Source organism: Lolium perenne, chromosome 2, assembly GCF_019359855.2.
Source record: "Lolium perenne isolate Kyuss_39 chromosome 2, Kyuss_2.0, whole genome shotgun sequence".
Lineage (NCBI taxonomy): Eukaryota > Viridiplantae > Streptophyta > Magnoliopsida > Poales > Poaceae > Lolium > Lolium perenne.
Genome location: NC_067245.2, coordinates 320,112,146 through 320,131,885, shown reverse-complemented (window position 1 = coordinate 320,131,885; position 19,740 = coordinate 320,112,146). Strand labels below are relative to the sequence as shown.

General features: G+C 47.5%; 3 protein-coding genes across 3 annotated transcripts; 1 reads left to right on the top strand and 2 right to left on the bottom strand.

Annotated features, from left to right (window-relative positions):
- The first annotated feature begins 563 nt into the window (after nt 1–563).
- LOC127336659 (uncharacterized) lies at nt 564–2,437 on the top strand. Its single transcript, XM_051363495.2, has one exon. The coding sequence runs from the start codon at nt 646–648 to the stop codon at nt 2,260–2,262; it is 1,617 nt and encodes a 538-aa protein (XP_051219455.1). The 5' UTR covers nt 564–645; the 3' UTR covers nt 2,263–2,437.
- Nucleotides 2,438–2,657: 220 nt separating this feature from the next.
- LOC127336660 (uncharacterized protein At5g50100, chloroplastic) lies at nt 2,658–6,047 on the bottom strand. Its single transcript, XM_051363496.2, has 8 exons — nt 5,851–6,047; nt 5,617–5,747; nt 4,652–4,759; nt 4,100–4,156; nt 3,502–3,567; nt 3,221–3,281; nt 3,041–3,084; nt 2,658–2,954 (listed from the first exon to the last, which is right to left on the bottom strand). Exons 1-8 carry the CDS (start codon nt 5,987–5,989, stop codon nt 2,919–2,921), a joined length of 642 nt encoding a protein of 213 aa, XP_051219456.1. The 5' UTR covers nt 5,990–6,047; the 3' UTR covers nt 2,658–2,918.
- Nucleotides 6,048–8,392: 2,345 nt separating this feature from the next.
- LOC139835900 (uncharacterized mitochondrial protein AtMg00810-like) lies at nt 8,393–8,992 on the bottom strand. Its single transcript, XM_071825797.1, has one exon. The coding sequence runs from the start codon at nt 8,990–8,992 to the stop codon at nt 8,393–8,395; it is 600 nt and encodes a 199-aa protein (XP_071681898.1).
- Between the last annotated feature and the right edge of the window lie 10,748 nt (nt 8,993–19,740).

Sequence of the window (19,740 nt, the reverse complement as noted above, 5' to 3'; positions counted from 1 at the left end):
ATTTGAGCAACATCGACGCATCGAGGAAGTGGTACGCCGTTGGTAAATAGAACTGGCATACCCAAAATTTAGCACACCGGTGGCCTATAGACCTTTTCCTAGTAGTGCTAGTGTGACTACTGGCAACCCGAGGTTGTCCGAGGACTCCTTCCCCGACGATGACTTCTTTTCCGGACGTCAACAACCTCTTTAAGAACATGGATGACAACATCAAAGTGAACGCTGCTTCTCTAGTTGCACCGTATGTGATCATGGCTTTTCTCTTTAAGATCTTGCTAGAGTTTCCAATTCCAGCAATCGCAGTACATGTGACATGTTTCTCTACTGTATTAGTTGGCATGTTTAGTTTCTTTCTGTTTTTATGATCATGCGAATATTACTGCTTATCTGAATGAAATTATATGATAATTTGCTTATATTCAACACTATACACGCTATATTTCGTGCGCGGTATATTCAGTGCATGTTAGAAAACGTCGATCTCTGTGTTGACCTGGCACCCGGGTCGTGCACCGTTTAAGTTGTCGTCACGCGGTTCCGGCAAACAAATGTTGCGTCCAGCCACAAGATAGCAGCTCATCCACAAGATAGCAGCTTTCCGGCAAACCAGTGTTGTGTCCACTCCATCCTCCACAAGGTCGCGGCATGGCGGGGCGGCTTGCTTTGATGCCGGAGTTGGGAGAATGGGACAACCGAGACCCTGATCAGTCCCCGCCGCGCAACTTCTACCTCGACTTGATCCGGAACGTCGGCGTGGCCCGACGGCGGTGCAACAGACAGCCCGTTCATACAGGATCTACATCTACCTATTCGTCGTACTCGACCGCATCAGGTGCTTCGAATCCGTACTTTTACCAGCCCAATAACTCCTACTGCTCCTCCCTCTCCTGTTCGCGCTCCGGCGCCATAGCAGACTTCGGCGCCCACGACCACGAGCTCACGAAGATCGCTCGCCGAATGGTCAGCGACGGGTACGCCCAGCGCATGGTCACCGCGTTCGGTGGTGGTCCGGACCGTGCTCGTCTGGAGACTTGGTTCATGGAGCTCGACGTCCACTGGGTTCTCCAACTCCACGAGGAGCATGGCTTACCACCAGACCTACAAGACAAGACGTCGGCCGCGTCGCACCAAGAATTGATCGAGAGGTGGATCCGAGCTCTCACCGTAATCGCTGCCAGTATAGTAGAGCTGGTCCTGATCGTCACCGTCGATGAGATGCCGGCGGTCGCACGGTTCGGCAAAGCAAGCATGGCCAAGATGCTTGTCTTTGTCGGTGCCATTATCCCTGCTCTTGAGGCGGATATGATAGGAACCCTAGTAGATATGTATGTCTGGGTCTCCAGTGCATCATACAGGTTCACGCCGCTGCTAATCTCTCGAGAAGCCCAAACCATACTCGACGAGATAGGTCGCTCATTGTCTCGCCTAAGAGAAGCCATATCTAGCACAACGGAGGCGGCGAGGACATTCATCGAGGATGAAGACTCGAACTGGGCTATCGCGATTCAGCGAGGAAGAGGCGAGGTTCACGAGTGCACTCGGTTGATGGTGGATTTCATCAGGTACCTGGTTAAGGCAGAGGGTTCGATGCGAAACACCGCACACAGCCATGATACCGCCTACCTTCGTGGCCTCATACATGATTATGTGCATTATCTAAAGGACCTTCTCTTGAGGAAATCAGATCTGTGCTTAGACCTAAGCCTCAGGTATCTGTTCCTGCTCAACAATTTCTATTTAGTAACGAATCGGTTTGAGCCATTGCCTGGAGGCCATTGGGGACTAACACCTGAATGTAAAAAGTTCATGGATAGCTATCTCGATGTTTCTTGGGGACATGTGCTCTCTCACGTACAGAAAAAAGTTTTCGTGGACACTGCTCTTGATGTTTCTTGCGGACCTGTGCTGTTCGGCATACCGAGAAAAGGTTTACATGGTTCAGGCCAACATCGTAAGAATACCTCTTCACTGGCTAAGTTCAACTCAGCATTTCATCAAATGTACCAGGCTCAAAAGTTTTGGAAGGTTCCATTTCCTCGGCTCAGACATGTGTTGCGGGAATCTATCACGGAGAAAGTTATATCAGTTTACGGCTACTACCTGGAAAAGCATCCGGACCTAGAGAAACACATTAGCTGCCATAGAGTTATCTCAGCCCCAAGTTACTGGTACTTCATGAAGAAGAATCGGGAGCTGGAGAACCTCATTAGCAGCAGTCCCGACGTGTTGAAGGAGATGCTTGCTGAGCTATTCGAAAGATGAAAACTGCTCTAGACATCAAATAGCTAGTCACCCTACTGTATATGATACCTAAATTCATGATTGTCGTTGTATTTAGAGTTTTTTTGTTTGAACTTTGAAGTGAAGTTGTATTTTAAGTTCAAGTTGTTGCTTAAGCGCCAGGAACTTTATCAAGTGGCCACAACCTCTGCATGCATGTCTGAGTTTTGATTTGGTTTCGCAATTCCATTTTCAAGTGTCTGTCCCTTTGTGCTTCTACATCAGTTTCATTTGCCATGTTTAGTTCAGATTGTACCAGACTCCGCAGGTGTTTGTTTTCATCTAGTTCAGTGAAACGGTTAAATATTTATCAAATATACAAACTTTACTTTCCAATATAGACGGTCAGACATGGACAAGATCACCATGGAAGGGTATGCAGGAACCAACAAGCTCACTGCAGAACCAAACACATCCTGGACACAACTAAAGTTGCTTAAAGTTGTTTGTCTTTCCAATAGAATCAGTGTAGAGACCATGGAATTATTTACTACCCACTACCCTCAAACACAGAACAGCATCATACCATCAATCTTGGAATCATTTGGACGTAAGACTAGCTACTTATGTATGTGTCCCTATCTAAACATATGCTGAAGTAAGAATACGTAGAGTGGACAAGATGGGCGATTTGCTGCTCACATCTTGCATGATTTATCATCTTTACATTCGCCCTGAAGAAGGAAAAAGCAGCCGGTAAGCTCAAGTAATTTATGGTCACAATTGGAAGTTCCAGGAAGAAGAGATAGGGCTGACTAACCGCTTGTCTCCGTGCTGCAAAAACTTCCTCCAGTGGAGGACGACCTGTCACGGAGAAAAACGGGCAGATTATTCCAACCCATCCACTAATACTTCATTTACAGGTGCATATCGCTACAAAAATAGACAGAGCAATGACACTGTTGAAGCGAACTATATGACAAACTCTTAGTGGCCAAACCTGTAACTTCCATGCGGTATTTGGCCCATACGCCATATACTGCATTTGCTATGGTAGCCACCTGCCAAATATCAGACTAAGATTAATGAATAGACCAAAAGTTAAATAAGCATTTGAAATTTTAGTTTAATCACATCAGAACAACAATTTGATTCCACAGTTCTTCAGTTTGATATATACAAATGTTCCCTTGTGTAGAAACTGTGCGGCTGAACAGTAACTCTCTGAAATGAATGAAACAAGCTGATCCTTGGATTTACACTCTAGAAATGTGCACTTACAGGTTCATACTTAGTAACTGCATAAACCCATCCAAGTCCCACTTCCTCGTAAAGCCGTCTAAATGCCTGCAATCATAACTTCAGTTACTAATTTCAAAAACATAAAATTACCCATTGCATTGACAAAATGTACTCTGTATCAGGTTTGTAAGAACAACTTCTTTTTTTGGTATTACACTCTTTGCCAGTTTGATAACCCATACTAATATGGACTGCTATTCAGCAGGGTCAAACTAACTCCGAGACACTTCTTTCATATATGGCTCTCATAAGGTTAAAGAAATTATTGTAACAATGTGATAATCAGCCTGTATACTACTACTTGCACGTCATCAATTAAAGGAACATTGCTATGTGTGCATACTAATCTCTCCTTTAACTTCTCCTCATTACCATTGGATGCGTGTGGTGAAACATTAGCTTATTTAATATCTTGTCTGAATGTCTAATCATGCCTTTAATTAGGTCCCAAATTATCTTCAAATTATTATCTTCTAATAACCAATAAATAACCTGCAGTAACTTCTGCATTCTGGAGAGGAAATACTAAAATTTCAGTACGAGAGGATGTGAATGACTGAATGTCACACGGTCATACCTCAACATCTGTGACGATAGTTCCATCTGAAACAATGGCATGTATCCTCCCCATGGCCTGAAAACACAGGAAGTCGGTTTATTTAGAAAAAAGATAAATGCAGGTATAATGTTCAGAAGCACCTTGATATTTAGCGAATTGGCCACAGAATATAACATCAACTTGGAGTTTAGTTGCAAAAACTACAACTAATGCAGCACCATCACCAAAGTACAAAAAAAGTTCGTTGGCAAACGGTGAATAGTCAAAACGCAGCCATGGAAGGTTCAAAATCATGTTCTTCAGGATAATAGAAAAAAAAAATATCATTTCTCCGGAGTAACTGAAATGAAGCAATCCATTAGAGCCTTGGTGCATACCAAAAATTGTTTTAGAGATGGTCTATATCGGTACCAATGGTTTGCTACTTTTGCCAAGTATCTTTTGTATGACTAGCCTCCAAGGAATCAAACAAATGATGGATATTGAGTTAATAAATTTCATGCCTTCCAGATAACCGAGTATGACACTCCATAAACAAAATGAGAATATGTACTAAAAGGTCATACGCACAGTTTCATAATCGAGACCCTGGTTGTCCTCCGGGGAGTAATCTTTCGAGCTGATGTCAACAAAATTTATAGTTCCATAGGATTTGTTCCTTTCCCTCAGCATGTTTACCTGTCAAAACACTAGAGTTAGTACAAGCAAATATAGCTGTTGCAGGATCACTACAATCAGGCCCTATTGGTTTATTCACCAAAACATTTAGTGAAGAAAATAAATTCAAGTTTAAATGGTTGCGAATCAATGAATCCACTATTCGTAAGATGAGGATGCACATAGATTTTCTAGCACGTCGAAGCCATGTGAAAGGCTCCTAAAGTGTTACGAACTTAAGGTTCACGGTGGAGAACTTTGGAGTTAAAACCGAGCGCTTCCCGAAGACAAAGTTTTTATGCTGATAGCAAATTCCGATTAAAACCAAGATGGGAGAAGTCTAAGATGACAGCAGTAAAGTTCTAGTAATGAAAACAAATTCATAGAAAACCACACATGTTTTTGAGACAGAAAATTCAAATCAACAAAGTTCATCCACATGCCAACCATTCTCAGCAGTTGATTGAGCGTCAAATAATTGAAGCCGCAAAAGGGATCATAGAATGGTATGAAAAAATATATCACTACATTACCATTGTTTTTGGATACACACTTGAGCAGTGCACAGAAATATGAAATAGATGAAGGAATTTTGTAAATGAGCCTAGGCAAAATAAGCTTGGAGAGTAAGCATCATTTAGAAATTTACCAATTAGCAGCATCAACGAACATTGCTTCATTTTCATGCATTCATATGGCCTATCATACAATCAGCCATCACTCAGTTATAGAACTAGTTGAACATGCTCGGGTAATTGTCAGCAAACAAATGTGTGTCTGTCCTTATAAAGCTGCTACATAGGATCTAGCGCACTCTAATTACGCAATTGCTGATCAATATGACAGGTCTCACCGACCAAAAGGATTGTGCAACGCACCTCACGCATACAGAGCGGGCATTCACCATCGTAGAGCATCTTGATCCTCCAGTTCTGGGACGAATTTCCCCCATCTTTCGGCTCCGCTGCAGGGGACGCCTTCACGTCCGAGTGAACCTGGCATCTCCAGGCTGAATTCCAATCCAATGTTAGCATTTGGAGCTAGTTCCGACCTAGGAAATGCGAATCGACCACTACTGCTGCAGGTGCCATGAAATCGATAGGGACGCTCACCGTATAGCGAAGCGGGGCGGGAGGCGGCGGAATCCCATCGGCCTCCCCGGGGCGGGATCCGCGCCGCAGCGACCGCCGCTGCGGCGAGCGGGCGCGCGCGGGGCAGCGCCGCTCCCAGGCGGGCCAGCGAGCTCGCCATCGATCGATCGATGCCTTTCCTTCTCCCTTCCGACGCTGCCTTTGCGTGCGGTGCGGTGCGGTGGCCTCCGTCTCCGGTTCAAATGGGGCTGGTTTACTGGTCGGATTTTGCTCCACGAGGGCAGTTTCTCTCCCTCCCTCTCCACCTCTTGTTTCCCGACATTTCAATTTTGTTCTCTGCTTCTTCTATACCTAATAATAAAGGGAGAAGCGTTTCCGTGGTTTGATCTGTCGGTTTGGTCGTCCATCATATGTTTCGTCCGTTCGTGGAAGCAGCAGTGTCCAACTCCAATCAAACACGAGCCTCTCCTCAATGCAATGCAGAGTCCTGCTCGGACAACTAATCAAGTCAAGCGTGTCCTCGATGCAGATTGCAGAGTCCGGCTCTCGCACGCAATGACTTGATTATAGGAAGCCAAGAGCTCCAGTCGGGCTCTCACGGGCGGGAGTTTTTCGTCAGGGCGAGGGCTACGCCGGCGAGATGTGGTACAAACAGCAGAAACTGCGGCCACATGTAGTGGTGCAAGACAGGACACAAGGACTGCGGTGTTGAGGGACGGAACGACGGCCAGATGTGTAGTGCATTGAGCAGCACGCAGGGACGGCGGCCAGATGCAGTGCTGACGGACAGGTTGCCGATGAGATGCGGTGCAGACGTGCAGTGGGGTGGCGTGAGACTCCGGCGTCAGCAAGGTGGCATCAGATACCGGGGATTGCAGCGAGGTGAGCTTCGTGTGCCTTTTCACGAAGACAGAGAAAGTGATTTAACTTCTCCATGTTAATGGCTTGCAATGGGCCAATGGGAGATACAGCCATGGTGCATGTGGTGTGAGCGAATCAATTAAAGGAGGAATTACATGCTGCATGACTATGGAACGGACTCTAGATTTCAGATTTTGCGTCTTCACAAACAAGCTTCTACGTAATGTAAGCACATGCATTATGCATATAGACTTGAGTAAGTAATCCCTTCTCGTTCATTGCAGCAGAAGTACGATTTTCAAATATTAAATTCTCCATGCCCTAAAAATATTAAATAAAAATCAAATTTAAACTAAAACCCTTACATTTGTATGGATCGTAGGGTTTGTTTTTTAAAGAAAAATATAGATCGATGAAATATGGTGTGAGAATTAAAGAGTCCATCAAAATCACGTAACAATTAACAAATGCATATTCTCAAATATGCAATTTAGGTGACTTGAGATTTATCTGTTAGACACCAGAAAATTAACAAAAAGATATTCTCAAATATTCTCTATGGTATTTGCATTCCCCGTAAAATGATGTATTCGCTAAAAATCAATCCGCCGCAACGCGCGGGCATATTTCCTAGTCTTATATAAGAAAAAAAGCTCCAACTTAAACGGAAATGCACATCTGATCGCGGGCACATATGCTCCCGTATTCTCTGCCGTATTTTTCGTTTTCAATTCGCAGCTCGGAGAGGAGGGTCAACACGTGCGTCCTAGGCAGTAATGGTTTGCCAGCTGACAGCCTTTACTACTGTGCAGACAAGGTCCAGACGGTGCAACACCATCCTTCTCATCTGATCATTACCTCGATGGAAAAGAACTCTCTGCATTGGTTCGTATGGCCTTTGCTGTTTTGCATGTACTGAGTTGGAGACACGTCTGACTCTGCTACTAAGCTGCACCATGCATAGGCCAACAGTACGGCATGGGACCTATCATTAATGCCATCGAGTCCGCTGAGAGGTATGATGTACTGTGTCTTGGTAGAAAATACGTTCAGCACAAATCTCCATGCCCACTCTAGCGCTACGGATAACGTGTGCATATGTGCTCGGGAGCAAAAACGCCCTCCCCCAACTTAAAAGCAGGTAAAAGTGCATAGCATTAGCGGGAAAGCTTTAAATCTGCTATAGCAACTGTATATATTGGTTAGGACATCAGTTGGTGCTGGACAAAACTAGGGTTTGTACCCAATAAGATTGGGTCGGCTGTTATACTTTTATATATCATACAGCGCTATAATACATAGTCTAACACCCTCCCTCAATTTTAACTATATGTCCTAAAACACTCAAGAGGTTAACATTGCGCCGACATCCTTCAAAAGAAGGCAAGGGCACGGGCTTAGTGAAAATGTCAGCCAGCTGATCCTTACAAGAAACAAACTTAATCCGAAGAAGTTTCTTTGCAACACGTTCCCTCACAAAGTGATAATCCACTTCAATATGTTCTGTTCGAGCGTGAAACACTGGATTTGCTGAAAGATATGTAGCACCAATGTTATCACACCAAAGGACCGACGGCTGAGCTTGAGAGATCTTCAACTCTCTAAGTAAAGACTGGATCCAGATGATCTCAGCTGTAGCATTGGCAACTGCTTTGTACTCAGCTTCAGTACTGCTCCGAGACACTGTAGCTTGCTTACGAGCTTACCATGCTATCGAGTTAGGACCAAAGAACGCTGCATATCCCCCCGTGGATCGGCGATCATCAGGACTACCAGCCCAATCTGCATCAGAAAAGGCAGAGAGCAAGCCAGAAGACGCTGGTTGTAGATGCAGACCATAAGAAGCAGTGTGACAGACATAGCGCAGAATTATTTTAACAGCTGACCAATGAGGATCACGTGGCGCATGAAGATACTGGCACACTCGATTGACAGCAAATGAGATGTATGGTCGAGTAATAAGCAAACACTGTAGACCACCAACAATGCTATGGTACTCAGTGGCATCATCAGAGGAGAGAAGATCTCCATCAAGAGCTGACAGTTTGTGTGTAACAAACATAGGAGTAGAAGCAGACTTGCATTGCAGCATGCCTGCACGACGGAAGAGGTCATGAGAATACTTCTGCTGGGTAAGAGTTAAACCACTGTCAGAATGAGTAACCTCAAGTTCCAGAAAATAATGCAGTTTACCGAGATCCTTAACAGCGAAGTCAACACCCAAGCCAGAGACCAGCCTATCAACAGCAACAACTGAAGAACTGACAAGAATGATATCATCAACATAGACCAGAATATACATGGTCACCTTAGATCGCTGAAGGATAAATAGAGACGTGTCAGCAGTAGAGGGTGCAAAACCATGCGCACGAAGAGTAGCACCAAGTCTAGCATGCCATGCACGAGGAGCCTGCTTCAGACCATAGAGTGCTTTGACAAGACGACATAGATGATGTGGCTGAGAAGGATCAAAAAAAACCTGGTGGCTGACGCATATATACCTCCTCGTCCAGAATTCCATGAAGGAAAGCATTCTGAACATCCAGCTGACGAAGCGACCAACCTCTAGTAACAGCCAATGATAAGAGAAGGCGGATAGTAGTGGGCTTCACAACCGGACTGAACGTATCTTCGTAGTCAAGACCATAACGTTGTTTGAAGCCTTTAGCAACCAATCACGTCTTGTACCTTTCAATCGAACCATCAGCATGCTTCTTGACTTTGAACACCCATTTAGAGTCAATGATATTGACATCTGCTGGTGGTGACACTAAACGCCATGTATCATTCTTCTTGAGTGCCTAAATCTCCTGCTCCATGGCTGCACGCCAGTGTGGAATACCCAAAGCAGCCTGGAAGTGTCGCGGTTCAGCAGTCGGATCAGCCTGGATATGAGCAACACACGCCGCAAGCCATGCCACAGTACCATCGGTGCGTTCTTTGGGGCGAAAGATTCCACTCTTGCTGCGAGTATGAGGACGCAGCAGAACTTGTACAGGTGTCGGAGGAGCCTGCGACACAGGAGAGGCTGTGCTAGGTGATGAGGCGGATGACAGTGACACAACCACAGGTGAGGCCATGGGCGAAGCAGCCACGGGCGAAGCAGGTACTGGCGACGGCATTGCATCTGGTGGTGTGGAGGTTGCTGGGCCAGGAGTGGAGGACGGGCCGGGCGAAGACGGTCCATGCGGGGCAGAGCATGGAGCAGGCGACACGATGGGCGCCAGGGTCACGCACTCATCCACTACAGGCGAGACCGGCACCCCCGACCGACGTGCATGGGGCATGCATGGGCGATCGACATCGACGGCGAGCGGATCCAGGAGAGCGGGAGCAGCGGGCGAGGTGAGCGGAGCCATGCCCGGAACAGCTGGTTCATCAAGAAGCTCAAGACGAGCACCTCTTCCAGTCCCTGCACCATGGTTAGGCAACAATGTAGGAGAATATGCAACATCTACAAATTGAGCAGGCAAAACAGGAAAGGAGTGTAAGGAAGTAGTGGTGGTGTCAATGGGCGGTGGTAGTGTGGAGAATGGGAAAACAGTCTCATCAAACACGACATCACGGGATATATAAACATGGTTAGATGGAATATGGAGACACTTGTATCCCTTGTGGAGAGGACTATACCCAAGAAACACACACTTTTTGGATCGATATTCAAGCTTATGATGATTGTACGGACGAAGGTGAGGCCAACATGCACAACCAAAAACTTTGAAGAAAGAGTAATCATGAGTTTCATGGAGTAAAATTTCTAGTGGAGTCTTCATATGAAGGAGTCATGTTGGAAGCCTGTTTATAAGAAAGCACGAGGTGACAAAGGCATCACTCCAGAACCGAAAAAGGTACATAGGCATGAGCAAGCAAAGTAAGCCCAGTTTCAATAATGTGACGATGCTTGCGTTCAACAACACCGTTTTGCTGATGTGTGTGAGGACAAGACACATGATGTGATATCCCAAGTTTCTGAAAGAAGGTATTAAGATTCCGATATTCACCCCCCCCCCCCCAATCAGATTGAACATGAATAATTTTGTGATTCAACAAACGCTCAACATGTGCTTGAAATTGCATGAAGACATGAAACACATCAGATTTGCGCTTAATCAAGTAAAGCCAGGTAAAGCGACTAAAAGCATCAATGAAACTGACATAATAATTGTGACCACTAACAGAAGTTTGGGCAGGCCCCCATACATCGGAAAACACAAGTTCAAGAGGAGCTTTGACAACACGACTCGAAACAGGAAAAGGTAACTGATGACTATTGCCTTGCTGACATGCATCACACACTAAGAACTCCTTATTACTCGATTCTACGGGCAGCTCATGACGATGGAGCACATGGTGCACAATAGGAGTGGCCGGGTGGCCCAAACGAGAGTGCCATTGGGATGACGAGACTCGCACACTGAAAGCTTGAGAGGTGGATGGAACATCAAGAGCATATAGACCATGATGAACTCGCCCTCTAAGAAGAACGTCCCACGTTTCCCGATCCTTAACAAAAAATGAAAAGGGTGAAACTCACAAAACACATTATTGTCGCGAGTAAATTTAGGAACGGAGAGCAAACTACGGTAACGGATGGAACACGTAGAATATCAAGGAGATGATGACTTTTAGAGGTGTGTGAAAGAAGAGATGCCTAACCAACATGCGAGATGTGCATACCTGACCCATTGGCGGTGCGAACCTGATCCAGACCAGAGTATGGCTGATGTGTGGCAAGCTTATCAAGTTGGCTCGTCAGATGGTATGTGGCGCCTGTGTCCATATACCAGGCGGGATGAACCGAATAAGAAGGAGTATACCCTGAGTCCTGCGATACCAGAGCAGCATGTTTCTCGTTTCCTTTCCCATTGTTGCCAATGCCGAGAAAATCCTGCTTGAAGCGGCGGTGGCAGCGAGACGCCAGATGTCCTTCTAGGCCACAAAGCTGACACTCAACCCCACCACCACAGGCTTGACAGGAGAGCCGCTTGCGCCCAGTTATTGGAGGAGCAGGAGCAGACAGACGGGATTGCTGGTTTGACGGTGGTGGCGGTGCAGGTTTAGAGCCACAAGGACCACCACGATGAGCCGCATTGGCAGAGGAGCCCTCAGAGTAGGATCCCACAGATTGACGAGCAGATAGACGTTGCTCCGTGTTTAGTAGACGATCATAGAGATCACGAGCACGCATTGGTGTGTCTCGCCCACTGATGTTTTGCACCAGAGAGTCATGGTCCTCATCAAGGCCATTGACAATGAATGTCTGAAACTCTTCAGCGCGGAGAGGCTGTCCAATGGAAGAGAGTGTGTCAGCCAATGCTTTAACCTTGTTGAAGAAATTCGTGACAGAGAGGTCATTCTTCTTGATATCGCCCAGCTAAGTACGAATAGCAGAAGAACGCGTCAGAGATTGCGAGGAGAAGCTAGACTCGATGGTAGCCCAAGCATCCCTCGATGTAGCGGCAAAGATAACCATGTCGGCCACAGAGGGGGTGAGAGAAGACTGAATAGCACCCAGAATTGCTTGATCTTGAGCAACCCATCGTCGGTGAGCTGGATTGGGCACCATAATCTCACCACTGGAGGCCGAAAGCATCGGAACCATGGCCGACGGACACAACAGCGTACCATCAAAATAACCTTCCAAGTAATGACTACGCATCAAGGGTAACACCTGAGCGCGCCACAACAAGTAATTATCCGCAGAGAGTTTCACCGTCACCAGATGGGCAAAGAGGAACGGTCCTTGATCAGCAGGTGGTGCGGCCGGCGCTGCTTCATACTGTGGAGGAGCACCATACGGCATCGGCACCTCGCTAGGAGGCGGGCCACGATACTGTTGCAGTTGATGATGGCCGTAGTTTGCCGGTGAGGACGCACCATATGGAGCCGATGAATACGGCGCCGTCGGAGGAGGATGCATCATATTGGACACACCATAGGGTGCATCGCAGGAGGCGCCAAGATAGGCGCCATAAGACGATGCCGAAGCTGCAACGTAGGGCGCGACCTGGGGTGCAACGTAGGGCGCAGCCGTAGGCGCGACGTAGGGCGCGGGCGCAGCCGCAGGTGCGACGTAGGGTGCGGCCGAGGGCGCGGCGTAGGGCGCGGAGCGGGGCGCGACATAGGCCGCTGGATACGGCCCGCCACGGGGCACCTGAGCCGGAGAGCTGTCGTGGGGCGGAGACAGGCAATTGGCCGCAGTTGAGGAGGACGGCACCTCCCCCTGGTGCTGACCAGATGGCGCAGGTGCAAGGTCGACAGCCGCGGCAGCGACAGGAGATCGAGCGGCAGTGTAGGCCCAAGCCAGTGGCGCGGACGGCATGAAGGGTGACGCCGTCGCAAGGGACGAGGGCGGCGGCGCAGCAGCTGTGGAGGCCGACGAGGCAGCAGCAAAGGAGGCGGAAGCGGGGCGGCGCGGATCGAACGCGTCGTCTGATACCATGTTGGACAAAACTAGGGTTTGGGGAACAGTTCTCGATACCCAATAGGGTTCAGCTGTTATGCTTTTATATATCATACAGATACAGGTACAGGAGTTTGTATACAATAAGTATAGCCTATAATACATAGTCTAACAATTGGGATCCCACACCTAAGTCTAACTTGTAGTGCATTTTGTTTTTTCTAGTGTAAATTTTAACACCAAAATTTAAACTAGAAATGGCAAAATATACTAAAAGTGAGATCCCGGTGGGATCCCACCTTGACACCATAATGTTGACGCAATAGCACGCTATTTAAAATTTTGATGTAAATCGGAATGTAGTACTTTTTTTCAAAATGTGTAACCATCTTGACTAATTAAGAATAAAGTTTTTTGGTAATTAAAAACATTTTTAAGTTGGATAAAGAAGATGATTCATTATTCCTTATGAGTCGTCCAAGCCAAAAAGGGAAATAATAACACATGAACTACTCTCTTTCTCAAAAAAAAACATGAACTACTCTCTCTTTTTTTGACCTGGACTACGGCGGGATTACGCCAGCATGAACAACTTTATAACCAAAATCAAGAGCAGACAGGGTTCATTACACAGCTTGAGAGGAGCAGAGGGGCAGAAGCTAACCTAACCTAGGCAGGGGAGGAGAGTTCAGGGGGATCATAACCATTACACCAGGAATTAAGAAAGGAGGTGGAGTAGGGAGAAGTGCATCTATAGGCCCAGAGCCTACTATCTTCAATACATCGGCGAGACACAAGAGAGACTCTCCAAAACACCATTGAAGGTCATGGCGTTCCTTCGCTTCTAGATGTTCCAGGCGATGGCAGTGTTGATGGTGGATTCCTCATAGGTGCAGTTACATCTGAGGCAGAAATTAGAGAACCCGGTATAAACGCCGGGGTCAAAGTCGCGGAGGAAGAAATCCCAGATTTCCACCGCTTTAGGGCAGAAGAGCAGGAGGTGGTCAATGTCTTCATCAAGGTTGCAGGAGAGGCATGCAGCAGAAGTAGAAAGGTGGTGTCGAAACCGCCGCTCGTTCGTGGGCAGACGCTTTTTCCGGGCAAGCCAGCAGAAAATCTTGCACTTTAAGGGGGCAACACTCCTCCAAACCGTTGGCGCCACGTCATCCATCAGCAAATGACTGAAAAATTGACATAGAAACACTTGTTTGAGAGTTTTTTGTTAGAGAGGCGAGCATCACGTAGGTCCGGAACATCGAGGCGGAGCTCCACAAGGTTCAGCTCGATAGACAAGGCTTTCGCAAGTTGAAACTAAGGTCTTTCGCACGTTGGTCGTCCATCCCGATGCCAGCGGTAGTGCCGCCCTAACATAGGGTTGAGCAATTTCCCTAGCAAGGTTGGCGGCAGTGCCGCCCTGAAGTCAGCAGCAGTGCCGCCCCAACGCCAGCGGAAGTACGTGCCGCCCTGACTTAGAGCTGAGCAACTTCCCTGGGCTAGCAGCAATGCCACTCAGGCCTAGCGGCGGCGCCGCCTGAGGGCTGCACTGCTTGAAACTTTGGCACTCTTTTTCTCCTTTTGGGGGGTTAGAAACCGACGACCGTACATGAAGGTTATATGTGCATCACTCATCACATCGTTAAATGTTCACCGGTGTTGTCGTCAAACACACAAAACTATGAAGATCATGAAATGTCCTCTCAATCTCCCCCCCCCCCCTTTTGATAATACCGGGATTTCACATAAATGATCAAAAAATCACAAAGCAACATCTTTTTGTAAGATAGAGAGGCTCCCCCCTAAATGTGTGCATATAAGTAATTTGCATTTAAATACAAATGCACACGTTAGGTTCAAATTAAGCTCCCCCAACACATAGATATAGGAAACATTTGCATACATATCAATTTGCATAACATGAGACACAATAAAATACAAGTTGAGATATAGATATCATACAAAACATAATAATAATCCCAACCATATAGAATTCCGAAATCCATGTCTCACAACCACATATAGCACAAGTAAAACATAGTTCTCGAACGGAAAGAGAAAATAGTTGTTCAAGCCAAATGACAAACGAATGGACACAAGCTCTCAAAGAATGGTACAGGCATATGCTTGTGCCCTACCCAATCAATACAAATCCCGTGACAAGTCCTAATTGACCTTCTTATCCACCTTTCACATCGAAACGCCAAAAAGAGAAAAAGAAGCAATGCTACTACGCCCCATGGAGACTCAGTCATCATCAGTCTCCTCTTCCTCTGACGACTCCTCCTCATCATCATCATCAAACTTGGAGGGCTCAACATTACTCATCTCTTCATCACTATCAGTTGGTGAGAAGGTCCATGAATCCCTAGCTGCTCAAATTCCTGCAAGTTCCCATGCTTGGAGACCCATTCTTCCTCAGGAGTGATATCCATCGCAGACCCATCTGGAGCAGGAATGTCCAACTTATGCATGATGAGCTTGGTGTTTCTCCTCTCCATCTTCCTTGCCGTATGAGCCTCATACTGGCACTTGTTCGTGTCAACCTTGAGGCAGAACATCTTAGCAACCGGTTGCAGCGTGTCAACCACGGTTGTGAATCTCTTGCCCCATCAAAGAGGGTGACGTGGGCATTACCCTTCGCGTAACTGTTATTGCCCTATCATGTACGGCCCAACTGGAGGCCCATGAAGACACCCGATGGCAAGGTGGGCCACTACGTCGGTGCCGAAGAAGGTTCCTTGAAGAACAAGACGAAGAAACGAAGAATACAAGGAAAGTCTAGAACTAGGGGCCTTTGTAACCTAGTCGTACCCGGACAGATCTCTCGAGACCTGGCTCCCTATATAAGGGTCAGGAGAGGGGCTGCCGAGGGACACACGCAATCTTAGTAACTTTAGCCACCATAAATCCAGAGCTAGGTATTCGTAGCACTTAGCCTCTCGACGAGATCACAGCCGAAACCTTCGGTACCCCATTGTAACCCAATATTTTCATAATCAAGATCAGACAGGCAGGACGTAAGGGTTTTACCTCATCGAGGGCCCCGAACCTGGGTAAATCGCTTTCCCAGCTTGTTTGATAACCGATGTCTCTTGTTAGCCTACAGGATTCCATCTACCCTAAGCCCCAAACGGAGGGCATTGCCGAGGAATACCCTCGACAATTGGCGCCGTCTGTGGGAAGCCTGTTGGCACAAGATCCGTCATCGGCAGCTCCAGCCATGTCATCGGCAGCTTCGTCGACGCCGTCAGCATCACCAAGCTTGGGGAGTTAGATCCGATTTGGCTCCAATGAGTTCACCCCGCACAGCGACTCTTCTCCCTCGACTTTTTCGGGTCTACAAGGAAACATGGATATGACATTCGGAAGCGTCCACTGCAACGTCAACGCGGAGGGAGTCCTTCATCTACTGGAACCATTCGTCCCCAGATTGGCAAGGAAATTGCCCCCACCGGCCGTGGTATCAACCGTGTCATCGCGAGTCGATCTTTCGGCTGGCCTGACAGACTCGACGAATTCGTCTCCACCATCGACTCCCCGATCGACATCTTCAATGTCGGTTGGATCCGATAACCCTGCATCATCAGAGATGACCTCGTACTACTGCCTGAATTGCGACACCAGGCATGGGTTGGGATCGAGTGACACACCGTTCATCTGCAGTGTTAGGTATTCATCGGGAGAGGAGAGTGTCGGTAGCGTTGTCAAGGAGGTCAACTGGAAAGCAGCGCGTCATCAACTCTATGCTGCCAATAACGTCGAAAACGCGGGAAACTGAGGAGGAGGAGATCACACCCCTCGCTCCAGCAGACGATACAATGGCGAAAACAGCGCCGGCAACAACAACAGCGATTACACCATCGCGAAGGAAGAATGGGCGGCAGCCCGGGCAGCAGTACTTAATAACACACCGCTTCCCGCCGGAACTTCGATTGGAACCCTCAATGCCTATCGATCTATCTTGGAGAAAAATAGGGAGCGACTATCGAACGAGCAGGCCACCCTCGAAAGACGTCTGTTAGCAGTGGATCAATCCAGTGAACGACAGAGGGGTTCACGAGGAAGCGCATCTCGAAGCAGCCAAGGTGTAGGGAGGCATCGATCAAGGCTATCCTGACTTTCGGAGGACGACGCTAGAGAAATAGCATCAAACCTATCCAAGTCCTTCATGACTACGGACACTGCGGGTATGTTAAGACCAAAAAATGTTGAAGGAGCAACCGCCAACCTTGCAGCGTACCTCATCAACCAACGACCCGAAGGTTCTATGGCTCAAGCTCATCGGAGCGCCCTGGAAAGCCTCGCAGTCTTGGGAGACAATCAGGTTCCACGAAAGGAAAAGCCCACGCTCCAAGTCAGCGGCTCGAAGCACCGTTCAAGGGACGCCCGAGACGAAATCACCCAGAGTAGAATCGACAAAGCTAGGCGACGGCGAGCCGCAAGGGAGGAGTACGATAGCGACACCTCAGAAGAAAGCCAGGAGTACGACGGCGAGATGAGGGGAGCTGATTGCTTAAGCTACAAGATTCGTGAGACAATGCCACCCAAAAGGTTCAAACCCACTCCCAGTGATGCCGCTAAGTATGATGGACAACAGGAGCCGAGATCTTGGATAGATGATTACTTACAGACTGTGATCCTACACAAAGGAAATCAGATAGCAGCAATGCAGTGCTTGCAGCTTTACCTGAAAGATTCGGCACGGGCCTGGTTGAGAGGCCTGCCGAAGGGTTCCATCAAGTCGTGGGATGACCTGCTGGACGCTTTCGTCACAAACTTCCAATCAACATACAAGAGGCCTGTTGGGATTGATGAATTACGGCACTGCCAGCAGAAGCCGAAGGAGTCAATGCGTGCGTACATCGGGAGGTTCACTAAACTCCTGAACGCCGTTGAAGATGTTTCCGTCGACAGAGCAATCGATGCCTTTAGCGACGGCATTCGACGTGAAACCTACATAGAGGACCTTGGGCGCAAGAATCTGAAGACTATAACAAAGTTAATGGAGATCGCCAACAGCTGGGCTGATGGCGAAGACAACGTACGAAGGCCTCGACAGCGTAGCGACGACGAAGACGACGATCAGCCGAGGCATGATTCGGGTGGTCGAAGGGATCGTCGTAAGAAAAGGAAAGACCGCAGTTATGATGACAGCAACTTGGTAGCCGCGGGATATTCCGATCGACGAGATGATCGGTATGATGACAGGCGAGACGATCGACAGGAAGGCAATCGGAGTAACTCTGGGAGCCGTGGCAACTACAAACCACGACCTCAGAGGACCCCCGAGTTACCTTTCGCTGAGCAGATAAACGCTCCTTGCTACTTGCACGCCTACATCGATCAAAAAGATAACAAGAAAAAGTCAAGCCACCTGCTCAGAGACTGTCGACAGTTCATCGAGATGCAGAAGCTCATCCAGCAGCAGCAGCAGCCAATCCCACCTCCACCTCCACCTCCACCTCAGCACCAGATCCAGCAAGTCCAGCCTCACAACTCTAACGAGTCCTTTCCGCCACCGCGTGGACAAATGAGTATGATTCATAGGACCGGTGTTTCGAGAAGGGAGATGAAGAAGCTCACCCAAGAAATCAACCTGGCAGAAAGCATCATGGCTAATATTCCCGAATATATCGACTGGTCATCTCAGAGTATTATGTTCAGCAGAGCGCATCACCCGATGACAAGGGCACGCTGCCTTAGTAGTTGAGGCGCAAATCGGAGGGTTTAAGATGAGCAAAGTTTTCATGGATGGTGGAAACGGATTAAACCTGATATTCCTCGACACGATCAAAAGCATGGGAATCACGATGAGGATGCTAGAAGAAACGGAGACCTGTTTCCACGGAATTCTCCCCACCTTACCGGCGTACTCTCTTGGCAAAGTTTACCTGAACGTTGTCTTTGGAAAACCCGACAACTTCAGGAAGGAAAAGATCGAGTTCGAAGTAGTAAACTGGGAATCACAGTACCACGCTATACTCGGAAGATCAGCTTATGCCAAGTTCATGGCTGTGCCGCATTACGCATACCTCAAGCTGAAAATGCCTGGGAACAATGGAACAAACATCACAGTCTATGGAAGTTTTTCACGCTCGGATAACCGTGATTGCGAGTTTCAGAGGATTGCTGCGAAGTTCGGGCTCAAATAGGAACCTGTCGACTTCCCTTCAAAATCATCAACAATCGATAGTAAGGAAGATGAACGCGTCAAGAAGACGAAGAAGAAGCCAGCCGACCCTGCCCTGGAAGCTTCGACAGTGAAAACCTCGGCAGGTGACGGCAATATCATTCTGGAAGAAAACAAAACTCCGGCAATCGCCGCAATAACTCCTGATGAAACTAGTGACGCTTCCAAAGCCACTGGCACGGCGGACAAGCTTGAAGATAAGAAGAACCCTCCTCTTGCTTCAAAGGATGGATAGCATTATATTTAGTTTTTCGCTTACTTTATCCCCCTAGTTTTTCGCTTACTTTATTAATGAAGACTCAAGTTTTGTTTCTTTGAAGAATTGCAGTAATTCGGGACACCCGAGCTACATTGTCAGGAACTTTGTTCGTATATTACAACGAACATCAGTTCGATGGAAAATACGCCCGGAGGTTGCACTCCAAAAAAGCCTCTGAAATTACGAGTGCTATGATGCAAA